The sequence below is a fragment of the Budorcas taxicolor genome, chromosome 5 (assembly GCF_023091745.1).
Source record: "Budorcas taxicolor isolate Tak-1 chromosome 5, Takin1.1, whole genome shotgun sequence".
NCBI lineage: Eukaryota > Metazoa > Chordata > Mammalia > Artiodactyla > Bovidae > Budorcas > Budorcas taxicolor.
This window is the reverse complement of record NC_068914.1, coordinates 153,283,825-153,296,199: the sequence shown is the minus strand read 5'-3', so window position 1 is coordinate 153,296,199 and position 12,375 is coordinate 153,283,825. Positions and strand designations below refer to the sequence as shown.

At 62.2% G+C, this 12,375-nt stretch overlaps 1 protein-coding gene across 1 annotated transcript; it reads left to right on the top strand.

The window, feature by feature from the left end:
• The first annotated feature begins 3,583 nt into the window (after positions 1 to 3,583).
• SOX10 (SRY-box transcription factor 10) lies at positions 3,584 to 12,329 on the top strand. Its single transcript, XM_052640183.1, has 3 exons — positions 3,584 to 4,038; positions 8,893 to 9,161; positions 11,626 to 12,329. Exons 1-3 carry the CDS (start codon positions 3,599 to 3,601, stop codon positions 12,327 to 12,329), a joined length of 1,413 nt encoding a protein of 470 aa, XP_052496143.1. The 5' UTR covers positions 3,584 to 3,598.
• The last annotated feature ends 46 nt before the right edge of the window (positions 12,330 to 12,375 follow it).

The following is a 12,375-nucleotide window of genomic DNA, read 5'->3' as shown; positions in this document are numbered from 1 at the left end:
GGACGGGGACCTTCCACAAAGCTGGACCAGTGCCCCCCAGAAGAGGACTCAGGAGCTAAAGGGTTAAGGGTCACGGCCGACCCAAAGCAGCTCCACCAGGCAGAGTCATCAGTGGGCTTTACATCTGATGGACAGAATTTCATTTGCTCTCTTCCTCTCAGGGGCCCATCTCAGGAGTAAATCTGGGACCAGCTCCACAGAACCCAGGTTGGATCCCAGAAAAACCCTGCCGGTCCTGAAAGGCCTCCGCCCAGGGAAGCCAGCCTGAACCTTACCATTATACCCTCCCTTCTGGGGAAAGAGAACAGGCTCCAGAGTTCCCCAGCACCACACCTCTCCCAGGATGGGTATACGTGGGATTGGGGGGTGGGGTGTGGTAAGGGGTCACCAGCATTCCTGGGGGAGGGTCAGGAATGAGAGGGCAAGGACCCCTCCCATCTCCAGCGGAGAAAAGAGCAGAAGGGGGCGCTGGCCACCAGGCTGGTTCTGCCAAGGACATTGGCCCCGTGTCCTCGTCGTCCTCCTCCAGGAACCCTCCCCATCTCCAAACCCCCTGCTCTCCAGGGATGAACCTTCCCCTGCTGGAGAAAGCTGGGCCCCAGGGACCTGGAACAGATGGAGGGGATCAAGACTTGCCAGCATGGTGGGCAGTGTGTTCCCAGCACAGTGTGCACGCCCATCCACAGCCCTGGGCATCTGACAGCACTCGCCCCGCTACCCCACACCCCTGCAGGCCCACCTTCCTCACCCAGCACCTCTCAGCAGAGAGCCCAGCACAGCACTTGGAAACAGGAAGAGAGGGAGAGACAGAGACAGAGGGAGGGGAAGAGAGAAGACTCTTCTGTCCAGCCTGGCTTCTCTGCAGACCCAGAGCGCCCACCGCCACCCCCACCCCCATCCTGGCACAGCTGGGCCAAGGAGGGGGGAGCGGTAAGGGAGGAGGCAGGCAGTCAAAAGGGGAGTCATGGGACCCCACACCTGGCTTCTTACCCTCTGTAACTACCCCTCCCCGCCCCAGGTGGGGTCTCAGGCCGAGTCAGGGATGCCACAGACACCACACCTCCTCAAGAGGAGGAACCAAGGGCTGGAAGGATGAGCAGGGACCCACCGGGATCGAGGGATGCCAGGCAAGCGGGCGGCGGACGGGCCGCAGCGGGTGTCGGAGACTGCCGCGGGCAGCCGGACACGACCAACGGGATGCTCGTCCCTCCGTCCCTCTGTCCGTCCAGGGCGGCTCCTCTCTGGGCGGCTCTGAGGCCGGGCGGGCGCTGTTAAAAAGCTTTTTATGTGTGTGTGTGTTAATCACATGATTGCCGTTCACCTGTATTTCGAACAAAGACAGCTCACTGTTTCAAGGCCCCGAACAAGAGTCTGGGCACAGGGAAGAGAAGGGAGGCGGGGGGAGGAGGGTTGGCAGCGCCGGGGGTGGCGTCGAGGAAAACTGGGGGGAGATTGTCCAAGGCCGGCGAGCGAGAGAAAGAGAAAACCCTTATCAAACTCCTAATTCACTGGGCTCCGAGGCCCCAGACACACTGGCCCGATTGTCTGGCTGGTTGTGTGTGCGAGCGTGTGTGTGTGTGTGTTCCAGTGTCCGCTCCCCCCACCCCCAACATGCCTTCGCCTCGTGTGACTACCTCATTGTGTCCCATTACCCACCCCCTCCAACCCCCTTGGCCTTTCCCAAGCAGAAGGCCTTTCCTGGACCCCCTTTCCAGCCCCGCTCCAGACGCGACTCCCTTGGGCTGGGCCCGGGGCCTCACCCAGCCGCCGAGGAGCTCAGAACCGTCCATGGTCATCATCGCGGCCCCGGCTCCATCTGTCCTCCTCACATACCCGCACCTCTGCCTCAGCACCCACCTTTAGAGATGAGAGAGGGGGTGTGGTCTTAGAGGCCTGTGAAAGCCTTAGATGATGGGCAGGACAAAAAAATGAAGGAGTCACCCCGCTGCGGGGAGTGGGGTTGAGTGGAGAAGTGGGCAGAGAGGAGGAAGACTCCTCACCCTTTCTCCGGGTGGGGGAGTAGGGGGTGTCTTGACAACCAGGACTGGGACTCCCCCTACCAGGGTGGAGGGAGTTGGGTCCCAGGAAATGGGGCCCCAGAAGCTTTTCAGATCTGCTTGAAGAGGACCCCAGCCCAGCGCGGGCCCAGCCTCCCGCACACTTTAGTCTAGAGACAGACTAGGCCTTGCGGAGCTGGGTGTCTGGTGAGAGGAGACTGGGGGTGAAGCCGGGGCATCTGCACCGGGCAGGGGGTATCCAGCTGCACCCCGCTTCACCAGGTATGGACCTGTAATCTTCCTCTCTTGCTGTCTGAGAAAGAGGACAGCTGGGTGGGGGGTAGGAGGCGGGGTGAGACAGGCTGGCACGCAATAAGAGGTCTTAAGTGAAGCAACACTGGCCAGTGCCACCCCCCATGTGACAGAACCGTCACCTGCCTTCTCCTCTGCCAGCTGCCCATTCCGACACCTGAGACAGAGGTTGGGGGTCCCAGGTGGGCCCAATTTTCCCCCAAGGGTGACGTTGTGACCCTGCCCTCCTGCCTCCACTGGCTTTCCTGGCCTGACCACCCCCACTCCTACACCTTCCCAGGATGGGCCTGGGGGCAGCCAGCAGTGCAGGGAGCTGGGGTGGGGGCGGCTGGCGGAGGAGCCCAGAGTGTTGGGGATGAAGGAAAGCGCTGGAGGCTCCACCTTCTGCCCTCCCCTCCCTCCCCTCCCCCTTCCCCTCTCCCCCCTCCTTCCTTCCCCAGCCCTCGGCAGCAGCTCAGCGCTCAGTCAGTCTCAGGCTGTCCGGCCAGGGTGGTTGGTGGTGAGGATTCGGGCTCCGTCCTGACAAGGCCCGTGGCCTGTGGCTCGGGGGCCCCCAGCCCCTCCCAACCAGCCCACCAGCGTCCCCCACCCCCAGCCCCCGAGCTGGACCGCACACCTTGGGACACGGTTTTCCACTTCCTCAGGACGAGCCCTAGACTGGAGGAGAGGTCCGAGGAGGTGAGTGAGTGCGCAGCCCGCTGCTCCCTTCCCGGGGCCCAGGCCTGGGACCCTGCGGTGGGGCGTGGGGCGGAGAGAAGCTGACACCGCGTGCCCCCAGCCCAGTTCCTCTTCTAGTCCCCCCGTCGGGGCGAGGGGGGGGGGGGGGGGCAGGCGGAAGGGAAGAAGGAAAGGTGAGCGAAAAGGTGGGAAATTCCAGGAGCCAGGATTAGAGCAGAAGAAAGAGTCCGTTTTTCTTCCTTTCCATCAACAAACCTCCACCCAAGAGGAGGTTTTAAAAAAAAATAAAAATAAAAAAAAACCCCGAACCCACCCACAGCAAGAGGCGGTTGGGACCAGGTGGGGGTAAGACAAGGAGGCGGGAGCTAAGAGGCCGAGCCCCGGTCTGGCATGTGCGGGGGCCCAAGGGGCTGCGGTGGGTTTAGGGGCAGCCTGCCGGCCCCACCTTGGGACTGTGCCTGAGTCGCGTGCCGGGCCGCCGTCGGGGCTGCGCGCACGCCGCCCATCACGCCCTCCTTCCCATCGTCCAGGTGAGCGTTGGACTCTTCGCCAGGACCCCGGCGGCGGGCCCCGGGGAGGCGGCCGAGGCGGCGGCGGCGGCCGGGGGCGACATGGCAGAGGAGCAGGACCTGTCCGAGGTGGAGCTGAGCCCCGTGGGCTCCGAGGAGCCGCGCTGCCTGTCCCCGGGGAGCGCGCCCTCGCTGGGGCCCGACGGCGGCGGCGGCGGCGGCGGCGGCGGCTCGGGCCTGCGAGCTAGCCCGGGGCCCGGAGAGCTGGGCAAGGTCAAGAAGGAACAGCAGGACGGCGAGGCGGACGATGACAAATTCCCCGTGTGCATCCGCGAGGCCGTCAGCCAGGTGCTCAGCGGCTACGACTGGACTCTGGTGCCCATGCCGGTGCGCGTCAACGGCGCCAGCAAGAGCAAGCCCCACGTCAAGCGGCCCATGAACGCCTTCATGGTGTGGGCGCAGGCAGCGCGCAGGAAGCTGGCCGACCAGTACCCGCACCTGCACAACGCCGAGCTCAGCAAGACGCTGGGCAAGCTCTGGAGGTGAGCGCCCCCGACCCGCCTCCGGGGAGCTCCCGCCGGGCCCTCTACCCGCGGGTGGAATGGGGAGAGGCGCTCACGGCCTGGGCCCTTCTCTTGGGGCAGCCGTCTCCTTGATGGGACTGGATGGCCAGCTGAGGGCATCGGGCCCGCCCTTCCCCCAGGACCCCCTTGGGGTTGCGCTCGAGCTGGTCTCCGGCGGCCTAGGCCCCGCTCCCCAGCCGGGGCACTGGGCTGGAAGGCGCCCCCTCGCGGTTGGAATTCTGCCGGTGGCAGGAGCTGGGGCCTGGACTTCTGGGCCGGGTGGGCGAGAGTGAAGGTGGAAGGGAGGGAAGGCTGGTGGAGGCATCCACACCATAGTCGTCCACTAACCCCATTTCCGCAGGTGCCACTCAAGAGTGCCACTGCCCCGGGGTCAAGGGGGATGCGAGGGAAACGTCTGGGAAAGAACTGAAAGCCTAGCTGGAGAGGCAGGGAAACTGAGGCAGGCAGTGGAGAACTGCAAGGCTGAGATGGGGGCAGACAAGGAATTCAGGTCCGGGTCTTTGAAAGGGTGAGGGATGGAGGCCAAGCCGACCGCTGCAGGCCCTTGTCCTACCCCAGCCTCCTCCTCTGCACCCTTCTGAGCTCTTTCAGACCCAGGGCTTCTTCATCTCCCCAGGAAAGGGGACCCATGGAGAGGAGACTCCCCTTCCCACCGGGTCCCAGAGCTGCCAGGCTGGTCTCTTCCCCTCCCTCCCTCTCCCAGTCCAGGCGCCATCTTCCTTTCCAGGGCCCCACCCAGGATTGAGTAACCTCCTACCCCTCCAGCCCTGGAGCTGACAGCCCTGGCCAGGAGGAAAGGCTGGCCCCTTTCCTACCCAGAGTCCCTCAGAGTCCCAGGTTCTCTGGAAGCAGCTCAGACTTTGGGGGAAAAACATGCCCCTGAGAAGGAAGTCGGCCGCACCTCTGGTCTGGGGTTTAGGCTGCTCCCTTTTGAATACGTTGTTGACCAGGGCAACGCCACCCCCGCCCCCCAAGAAGTCCTGGGCGGCTCAGAAAGAGAACAGAGGCTCCAGAAGGTGAGAGTCTGAAGAGGTTACCTGATTCCCCACTAGACTATCCATGAGATAGGCCCAGGAAGGCAGAGGGCCCGCCCAGGCCATGTAACAGCTGGTGGTAGAGCCAGGGCCAGAACCAGGTCTCCTGACGCTTCAGCCAGTGGTCTTCCCACACACTATCCTCGGTGACAGAAGTGGGTCACTCCTCCCCTCTAAGACACGATCAGGAGGTTGTGGGGTGAGGGCAGAGGAGAGCAGGAATGAGGAGCATCCAAGCTGCAGAAAGTGTCAGGGGAGCCTGCCACCCCTCCCCTTGCCAGCCCCAACACAGTGGAGCTTGGCCTAGAAGGCCAAAGGCTTAAGGTGGTGGAAGGAACAGGAAAGCCCCCAAGAGACCAAGAGGAATTCGCATCCAGCCCACTGGGCCTGGGCCTGGCCATGTGTTTGCTAAAGGCCTGGTGCTTCTTCCCCTCCCCCCTCAACACTCGGCTCACCCCAGCAGGCCCTGGGCTCAGTGGTCAAACTGCTGCGTGGACTCAGAGGGTCTAGCCTTGCCCAGGATCAGAGGTCAAAGCCAGCTCCTCTGCCCAAGGTCCATCCACATCGTGGCAGGGTTCAGCCCAAGCCAGGACCCTTGGTGCCATGGGACAGAGACGAGCAAGTGCAAGACAGACAACCGGGAGGGAGGCAGACAGGCAGACAGAACGGGCCTTGGGGACCATGAGCAGACCACAGTGTAAGCCCAGTAAGAGCATCAAAGCAAGGATGGACCGCCCCCCCTCCCACCTCTCCCCCATGCTGTTGCCAAGGATTTAAGGTTGGACCCTCCATTGTCCCTGTCTGTCCCTGCTCCCCCAGCCCAGAACCCCACATTGGGCTCCCTCAAAGGGACTTGTTCCTGACTGCCCCTCACCTCAGGCTGTGTGCACAGGGGCCCAAGGTGATCCGCAGGGGCCAACCTGAGTGGCAGGACGGGCAACCAGGAAAGCAGGCACTGCTTACTCAGGACCACCCCAGCAGTGGGAGGGTGACCAGACAGGGACAAGGGTCAAAGGCTATGCCAACAGGGAGTGGGCTGCTCGGATCCTGGGTGGGGACCCCGCAGACCTCTGGACTGGGTTAAGCTAGCCCGCCTCTCTAGGGGCTTCTCCTGAAATCTGCGTGCCCCGCCTCTCCACTGTCTCATGAATCTCAGGCTATCAAGAAGGGAGATGGCTAGCTGGGCAGAACTGGCAATCAGAGGCCCTACACCTGAAAAGAGAAAGACATCCAGATTGTGTGGGATGCTGGAAGGGGGTCAGACACACCAGCGTCCAGGAGCTGGCTTGCAAGTGGCTAGGGGAGTGTGCCAACTGCTAACCTTCAGTGCCCGCCCAGGAAAGGCCTGTTAGATGTTGAGCTCATCGTGCTGGGGGGTCAGTGTATTGATTGACCCTCCTGGGGAGGATAATTAGAGCCAAGAGACAGGAAAGGTGGGGTCACAGGCTGGAACCTCCCAGGACCCTTAGGTGAGCCCCCACGGGAGCAGGGGTAGCGGAGCCAGTGCGGGAGCAGGGGTAGCGGAGCCAGTGTGCCCTAGCGTGGAAGCCCCCCGCCCCCGCCAGTTGGGGATTTCAGTTCAGTTGGGGAGTCAGCCCACCCCTTCCCTCTCCGTTTCAGACCTTGGAAACCCAGAGGTGAAAAGCAAACAAGGTTTGTAGTTAGAGCTGTGGTGACCGAGGGCTAGCGCGGGAGTCAAGATGAAATTTGGGTTTGGGTTTCTGTGGTGGGGGAGGACGGGTTTGGGGTCAGGAAAGAGCCTTAACAGAGCTGAAGCTGAAGGTCTGGGTGAGGCTGGGGTTGGGTTTGGGGGTAAGGTTGGCGTTGGGCTCAAGTTAGGACTGGGGTTGGGGCTGGCAGACCCCACCCCCACCCCCAGGTAGGTTTCTCTCCAAGTTAGGGTGCTGGAGGCACCGATGGGTGCAAGTTGGAGTCTTCCCTCTCTTCTAGCCTGTGCCCCCGCTTGCACTCCGTGCCCCCTGCCATTTTCTTGCGGATTCACATCCAGTTGCCAGTGGCAGAGGGCACAGGGAAGGTTTGGGGTGGGAGAGGGAGTGCAGGGTCCCCTGCCATTCTAGGAGCCTCTGTGCCGGGGCTATGGCTGGTTGAGGCACCCCCACGTGCCACCTCCCCTCCTCACCAGACACCCACCTTTGGGCCTGCCCCACCTACCCTGGGCTGGCTGGGGGCGGGGGAGAGGGCGCAGCTAGGGTAAGAAGGGCTGCATCCCACTCCCAGCCCCTGATGGTCTGGGGTCCCCATCCCATCACTCAGCTAGAGGGGCCCTTGGACAGAGCTGGGCTGGGCTGGGCTGGGCCACAGCCCGGGGGGAGGGCAGCCGAGCAGGCTAAGCTGGAGAGGAATGCTGCTGCCCGCTAGGAGGTGCCTGGTATGACCACCCCCTCCCATCCTGGGCAGGGAGGGCCCTGCCTTCTCCTGACTGGGTGAAGAGGGCACCCACGGGGGAGGGGGGTATAGGGGGCAGCTGGAGAGAGAGGCCCTTTGGGCTAAAGGACAGAGCTGCTTCTGGAGAGTCCCTTATGTCTGGGGATCTGGGAATCTGTTTCTTCCCCCTGAGCCCCTCTTTGAGGCATCCTTCCTGTCTTCCTCACCAGTGGCAGCCCAGCCCTGAACTTCCCTGCAGCCCCAGCCCTGGCTGGAGTCAGGTGGGTGGGCCTACGGTCTGCAGGGGCTGCGTTCCACTGGCTGGGCTCAGACTGGGAAGAGGGTCTGAATGCCCCCATCCAGGGTCTTGGAAGACAGGAGCTTCCTTTACATTCTTTCACTCCCTCAACAAGGAGATACGATCGCCCCTTGAGGTGGGGGTCCTTGTGTAGGTAGTGAGGGGCACATGCATCCTGCCCCCCTCGGCCCCACCACGCTGGAATTCACAAAAATGACTCCAGAATTGAGGGGTTCCACTGCAGGTCCTCTTGCCCACCACCTCGCAGGCAGCGTTAGAATTGCGCCTGTTTCTCGAGGTGCTGCCCCCCCACCCCCCAATCCCTAGGTCCCAGGTCCCATGCACAGGGCTTCACAGCCATTATCTTGGCCACTCCCACACCTGGAAGTAGGTGTTGCCCTTGTTCTATAGGTGAAAAAACTAAAGCTCAGAGAAGTGACGTGCCCACGGTCACACAGCTAGGAAGTAGCAGACACTGGGCTCTTCCCCCTCACCGTGCCGCTCCTGTTTGCACATCTCCAGTCCCAGGGAGCTCACCCCCTAACGAGGCAGCCAGCTCCACTTGCAGACAGCTTTGAAGAAGGAGTTTTTGGTGGCTCAGACGGTAAAGCGTCTGCCTGCAATGTGGGAGACCCAGGTTCAATCCCTGGGTCGAGAAGATCTCCTGGAGAAGGAAATGGCAACCCACTCCAGTATTCTTGCTTGGAAAATCCCGTGGACGGAGGAACCTGGTAGGCTACAGCCCATGGGGTCTCAAAGAGTCGGACACGACTGAGTGACTTCACTTTCACTTTTCAAACTGAAGGAAGCTCTATGGTAAGCTCTATTCTAACCCCATCCTCAGGGGCTGCCTGGAGCGGCAGGCTGGTTCTTCTCTCACACTCCAGCCCCTGAGAGGTTTGGGGGCAGAGATGGCTGCCCTCGGAGGCTGTGGTGCCTTGGGCTCACATCCTCCAGTCCCTAGGCCAGGCAGCACGACTCCCACCCGGGACCCTGCCCGCCAGGCTCCCCCAGCCCCCAGGCCTCATTTCTTCCAGGGCAGGCGCTCACGGTGGCCCTTCTGCTGTCTCCCCCACCCCAACCACCCCACCCCAGGCTGCTGAATGAGAGCGACAAGCGCCCCTTCATTGAGGAGGCTGAGCGGCTGCGGATGCAGCACAAGAAGGATCACCCAGATTACAAGTACCAGCCGCGGAGACGGAAGAACGGGAAGGCGGCCCAGGGGGAGTCGGAGTGCCCAGGCGGGGAGGCTGAGCAGGGCGGCACGGCCGCCATTCAGGCCCACTACAAGAGCGCCCACCTGGACCACCGGCACCCGGGCGAGGGCTCCCCGATGTCAGATGGAAACCCTGAGCACCCCTCGGGTGAGCCTGGGGCTGGGAGCTCGGGTTGGAGGAGGCTGTGGGCAGCGGGGAGAGGCAAAGGCTGGAGGAGGACTTGAGACCCGAGGCTCTGGGAAGGGCTGGCTGGGCTGAGTTGTGGCCCAGCTGGGCTGCAGGGGCCCAGTGGCAGTTCAGAGGGGGTTCAGGGGTCAGGGGAGGTGGCTGGGCAAGAGGGCTGCGGCCAGGACTGCTAGGAGGGGCATTGGTTTGGGGTGAAGAGACCCGTGAAGGAGGCCAGTGGGCCAGTTACACCAGAGAAAGGTGGGACAGGACGATTCTGAGAAACAGGAGGGCAGACAGAGGACAGTGCGTGGCCTCTCCTCCACCTCCCAGTCTGACGGGGGAGACACAGCATGTGACATTGAGCACGTGGCACGGAGGAGCCAGACGCAGGGCGTCCTGTTTCATTCTCATTGGCGATGAGCGCAGCTAACGTTAACTGAGCGCTTGTGCCGGGCACTGCGCTGCTGGCTTTGCGTGTGTGAGCTCGTTCAATCGTCTACACTGTGATGAGGCAGCCGCCGCCTGCACGCAGACCTCAGCTGTGTGGCGAATCATTCCCATGCTACAGAGCAGACCGTACAGAAAACTGAGGGGAACTTGCCGTGTAGCTGAGGGCTCCAGGGCCTCTGCTGGCACCATAGCTACGTCCCTTGTGCTTGTAGCTTACAGGACACCGTGCTTGGGGCCAGGCTCCTGGCCAGTGTCGGTGAGCAGAGCTCTGCCTTCAGAAGACACACTCCGAGTCCTTTGTGCCAGACCTGGAAGCAGACACCAGGCGTCCAAACGAGACGCCACGGTCCCTGGAGCCTCCTGTCGCCTCCCATGGTCCCTGGTCCCTCAGGAGCCCACATTCTATAGAGGGATGAGCGATGATGAAAGCACGTGAATTAAGTACAGGAAGAATCAAGGGCACGTGAAGCCCATGCGAGACCCAGAGGGAGCATGACCTCTGGGCAGGAGTCACCCCCCTGTCCACCCAGTCAGTCTCCAAAAATATCCAGCTGCCCACCAGTCTCTGGTCAAGGAAAGCCTCCAGAAGGAAGCCATGTTCTCAACTGCTTGGTATCATCTCTGTTTTACTGATAAGGAAACTGATAAGAGAAGATAGGGGGTCTGCCCAGGGTCACACAGTAAGTGACAGAGCGAGAATTCAAACTCAGAGTCCAGACACTTTGGCCAGCACAGGACTCAGCACTGCCTCTGGTCTGATGGAGGAGGCACAGGCCTGCCCTCAAGCAGCGCCTGGCTTGCAAGACCATGAACATGGTCTCTGTCCAACGGGATCCCCCATCCAGCCATCCCTCCCTCACACTCCTTCGGAGATTCAGGAGTACACACACACAAGACCCTGGATCGTGTACAGAGCCAGCTCACTCTATTACTGTGGGCCTGGCTTTCTCTTCCCCATAAACAGCCCAGCTACTCCTCCTCCCCAAGCCCTTCCCCACGTCCCCAGGGCAGGGCAAGCGGCATCCTCCACTGGTCTCCTGAGCCCTTCACCCATCCCTCACCATAGCACCTGTGATGCTGCCCTCCAGCCCTGGGTGGATCCCTGGATCCCCCACCCCAAGACCAGGAGCTTGTGCAGACAGGAACCATTTGACTTCTTTGTATTCCCCTATGCCTGGCAACCGTGCCTGGAGCTTAGCGGTGCCCGCTAAGTGTTTGCTGAATGGACCTGGGAAGGGGCAAACGGACAGACGAAGGAACGGGGTAGCACAGGTCACTCACGTCAGTACTTTCCTGGACGGGCAGGGAGAAGGCAACTGGAGGGATAGTGGGGCCACGTGGTGCGTGATGGGAGCTGAGAGTGTGGTCGGGGGCGCTGGGTGGGAGGGAAGGTTTCCTTGAATAAAGGGCACTTGAGGTGGCCTTGGGTGGAGGGATGGGGTGGGAGGTGATGCATCGTTATTCGGGTCCCGGGGTGGTGGAGGTGTGCAAACGAGCCAGGCAAAGTGAAAAGGGCTCGAGAGGTGAGCAGGGCAGGCAACCAGCAGAGGCCAAGTGTGCTTAAGAGAGAGCAGACGAGCCGGGGCCTACAGGCCAGACCGCATCGGGCTGCACAGCTGAGGAGCGCCGGGAGGGCAGCCGACTTCAGCTGGTGTGAGGAAGAACCTTCCAATGGGGACAATGGAAACTTGCTCAAAATGAAGCAGGCCTCTCCGGGAGGGGGCGGGGGCGAGAGAGGGGAGTCCTATCCTGGTAGAAGAAAAGACTCATTCCTAGGACTGAGGAATTTCATAAATGACTGGATATCAACCTAAGATCATTACATAGCCAAACGCCACCGCAGGCCACCCCAAACACGTTAAAACGAACAAGGCCGTGCCGTGATGGGTCCTCTGCCTCCCGGAGGCATCGCATCTGAAAAATGAACCATCAGCCTCTGACCTTAGTTCCTGCTTCCTCTCTCTCTCTGTCTGTGTCTCCCTTCGCCCTCTAGGCCAGAGCCATGGCCCGCCCACCCCTCCGACCACCCCAAAGACAGAGCTGCAGTCGGGCAAGGCAGACCCCAAGCGGGATGGGCGCTCCCTGGGGGAGGGCGGGAAGCCTCACATCGACTTTGGCAACGTGGACATCGGCGAGATCAGCCATGAGGTAATGTCCAACATGGAGACCTTCGACGTGGCCGAGTTGGACCAGTACCTGCCGCCCAATGGGCACCCGGGCCACGTGGGCGGCTACTCAGCAGCTGGCTACGGGCTGGGCAGCGCCCTGGCTGTGGCCAGCGGACACTCTGCCTGGATCTCCAAGCCTCCAGGCGTGGCTCTGCCCACGGTCTCGCCGCCTGGCGTGGACGCCAAAGCCCAGGTGAAGACGGAGACCGCGGGGCCCCAGGGGCCCCCACACTACGCCGACCAGCCGTCCACCTCGCAGATCGCCTACACCTCCCTCAGTCTGCCCCACTACGGCTCCGCCTTCCCCTCTATCTCCCGCCCCCAGTTTGACTACTCTGACCATCAGCCCTCAGGACCCTATTACGGCCACTCGGGCCAGACCTCCGGCCTCTACTCGGCCTTCTCCTACATGGGCCCCTCACAGCGGCCCCTCTACACGGCCATCTCTGACCCCAGCCCCTCAGGGCCCCAGTCCCACAGCCCCACACACTGGGAGCAGCCGGTATATACGACGCTGTCCCGGCCATAGAGGGGGGCCCCCCCAACCCCCGTCACCACCCGTCTTGCCCTGCCCC

Bases quoted from the DNA above. Each gene is read 5' to 3' on its own strand.
- SOX10 (XM_052640183.1), top strand. From the start codon at position 3,599: ATGGCAGAGGAGCAGGACCTGTCCGAGGTGGAGCTGAGCCCCGTGGGC. The intron at 4,039-8,892 runs GTGAGCGCCCCC...ACCCCACCCCAG, and splicing joins ACGCTGGGCAAGCTCTGGAG to GCTGCTGAATGAGAGCGACA. The intron at 9,162-11,625 runs GTGAGCCTGGGG...TTCGCCCTCTAG, and splicing joins AAACCCTGAGCACCCCTCGG to GCCAGAGCCATGGCCCGCCC.